We start from the raw sequence: 2,897 nt of genomic DNA, 5'->3' as shown, positions 1-2,897 counted from the left end.
GTGTAATACTATTTATGAAAACCTACATTACAAATTTGAACAAACACTTATTGAGTTAAAGAACTCATTGAACATTTAACACAAACTTGTTTGCCAGCATGATTGTAAATACACTAATAAATCTAGTAATCAGAGTTTTTACTAAAATACATTCAATACTACCACGTGAGTGAAAGCTGAACAGAAGTCTAGGTTTATATTCAGTGCTTTTTTACTAACTCTTAGGCTTATTAAGTCTAGGTGGATGATGGTTCAGTCTGGAACTGGATCAATATCACCAGGTAAGTTGTCACCGCTCCAGCCATCTGTACAGACAGAACACGTTGTCAGTCTACATATAAATCTTGTACATATTTGGTAGCAGACAGTTCATCTTGGTAAGAAATATATGTGTATAAAAAAGTGTATACATGATCGTATATTGCTATCATCGAAATTACTAGACAATGTATAATTATTAATAAAAAGTCATCACTAACCGCTGTGAGGGTCTCGTTGTTCAGCGGGAAAAATCCACGAGCAGAGAATCTTGCGTTGTGGTGAGGTAATTGAAGGAGAAACCCTTCAAGCTGGAAAACACCCACAAAGATAGTTACATATTTTCATCACGTTTGCACTAAAACGCTAATAAAAAAAACAACTTAGGACTTTAATCTTGTTAAATCTTCTAATAACATTCCAATATATTATTACGATAAGACCAAGACCATTACTAAACCATACTAAATTGGTCGAGTCAGTGGTTAAATAGCTATGATAAATTACCTGTTTTCTCAGATTTGTGTCCAAGTCTTTATTGATCAACTTGCAGATCGTCTGTCCTGTCTCATCAGCCTAGAACAACATCATATATTTAGAAACTAAAAATATGTCACATCTCCTAAAGTAATATCATTGTATTGAACAAATCTTGAATAGTTCATAGACTCCAAAGAATGTGTAAACGAGCCTCTTTACCTGGATGTGGAGAAGTCCTAAAGGATTCACACACAAAAAACGGTATTTCGGAAACAAGCAACTTTTATAATATTTATACCTTTTGATCTCACAGTGATTAAAACATATTCTGTGTTATGTTTGAAACGAAACATGTAAAAGTTAAGGTAGAATGTCTCAATATAATATTTACCTTGTTGGTGACGACCGTGCTTGAGTTTAGCAACAGCATTACGTAGCAGATGTGAAGCAAGATCCAAGCTCCATTATTAATTATGATGAACACTTCACTAGTTTTGAGGAGCAGGAAAAAGTAGTAAGACGTGACAGTGATGTGGAGAAATGAGGAGAAGGTAACGGCCATCAGCTGATCGTAGTAGAAAACATTAGCCTGGTGTACGGCGTCACACAGCATCCAGTAGGTATTCATCAGAGTCCTCAGTTTCTTGATTTTACACTGCATAGTGGCTAAAAATCACAAAATACTCTTACATACAAAACAATTCCTCATAGCAGTTAACTAACGGGGAGAATTAATTGAGCTGTGAAACTATAAGTTACAAAACTAAACATGTAGTGAACAAATAAAAAATGTGTACCAAAACTTCATTCTATTATCCAGAACTAAAAACGTACTAAACAAATCTAATAAAATAAATTAAGGAAATACTGAAAAAATACATTAGCTAATTTTGAAATGTAGGCTAATATTCATTATATATGATGAATCTCTATTCTTTTATTCACATTTTTGTTGAAATTTATAAGTATACTCTCTACGTAACAGATGATGTCGTATTTGGTTTTTATGATAGTCGTATGGTTGTTTGTATTATTATTGGTTTCCTTTTTTTAGAGTGTAAGTTATGTATAATTTGTCATTCTGTTATATATTATTTGTTATATAGCACACTGCGTCGAATAATCGTTATGCTTACATCTTGCATAAGAGCCGTCAATACTGGCAGGGCTTGTAACCTCCATCTCAATCTTGGCGTTGACCATTTCAAAGGACTTTGTGATACTTTGAGCCACATGTGTGAAGTGGACGAGCAGGACAGCTTGGGAGCAGTACAGCAGTGTCGCGGTGACGAAGAAAGTTGCGAATAAAATTTGATATTCGAACGTTGCCCCATTGTAACTCACACGAACCATCCGCTCAGAAAAGGTGACTGACATTAGTGCAGCAGCGCAGACTCCCAAAAACTTCACTGTGCGCTTGACTTCTGATGTCTTGTGCTGGAGATCTTGGTAGACTCTTTCCAGAGTGTCAAAGACTTTGAAGAGTCTTGGGTACTTACATGCGGAGCTGAAGAATATGGCAGCTGCCACCACTTGTAGGGAGACCATATCCAGTGTTATTATAATGGCAATGGATCTGTCCAACGAATACAGTAAAAGATCATCCAATTTGGTCATGAAATACGTGTATAGAGTGATGGTGGAAAGTGATTCTTGGAGTATGACTAAGGTTATGCTCCACAGGAATCCTGTATTGGAAAATGTGAGCTCTTTGTTTCCTCCAGCTGAAGAAGTACATACCACTGGTAGACCTCCAACTATTCGACAAAACCTGAGCATCTTATCAGAAAAACTGTTCATATTTTTTTCTTGTTGTAAATTATCAGCCCTGATTTTGTTGAGATTTCGCGAAAACCTTACTACTCCTATACTCTATTTGGTTCACAACTCGAGTAAGTAATTGGAACGAGCTCTTTGTTGACCAGTCTACTACTAGGCCTATTCAATAGTAGTCCAAATACATTTGACAAGAAGAGCACATAACAAAGTGCTTATCACGTAATGGAAATATGTATAAATAATTCATTGTTAAAATAGTTAAGCATTAATGATAATATTTGTATACTTTCACGGCTGAGCGAGGATGATTAAGTGCTAGTCACTATGGCGTAATGATTCAAGCTATTACAAGGATGATTTGAAATCGAATACATGGTACT

At 35.6% G+C, this 2,897-nt stretch overlaps 1 protein-coding gene across 1 annotated transcript; it reads right to left on the bottom strand.

The window, feature by feature from the left end:
• Positions 1-236: 236 nt before the first annotated feature.
• Positions 237-2,286, bottom strand: LOC124371358 (putative gustatory receptor 28b). Its single transcript, XM_046829688.1, has 5 exons — positions 1,875-2,286; positions 1,130-1,404; positions 766-834; positions 480-569; positions 237-305 (listed from the first exon to the last, which is right to left on the bottom strand). The coding sequence occupies exons 1-5, from the start codon at positions 2,284-2,286 to the stop codon at positions 237-239; spliced, it is 915 nt and encodes a 304-aa protein (XP_046685644.1).
• Positions 2,287-2,897: the final 611 nt, after the last annotated feature.

Source organism: Homalodisca vitripennis, unplaced genomic scaffold (genome assembly GCF_021130785.1).
Source record: "Homalodisca vitripennis isolate AUS2020 unplaced genomic scaffold, UT_GWSS_2.1 ScUCBcl_1293;HRSCAF=4728, whole genome shotgun sequence".
Classification (NCBI taxonomy): domain Eukaryota; kingdom Metazoa; phylum Arthropoda; class Insecta; order Hemiptera; family Cicadellidae; genus Homalodisca; species Homalodisca vitripennis.
The sequence above is the reverse complement of the archived record's forward strand: the minus strand, read 5'-3'. Positions and strand labels throughout refer to the sequence as shown.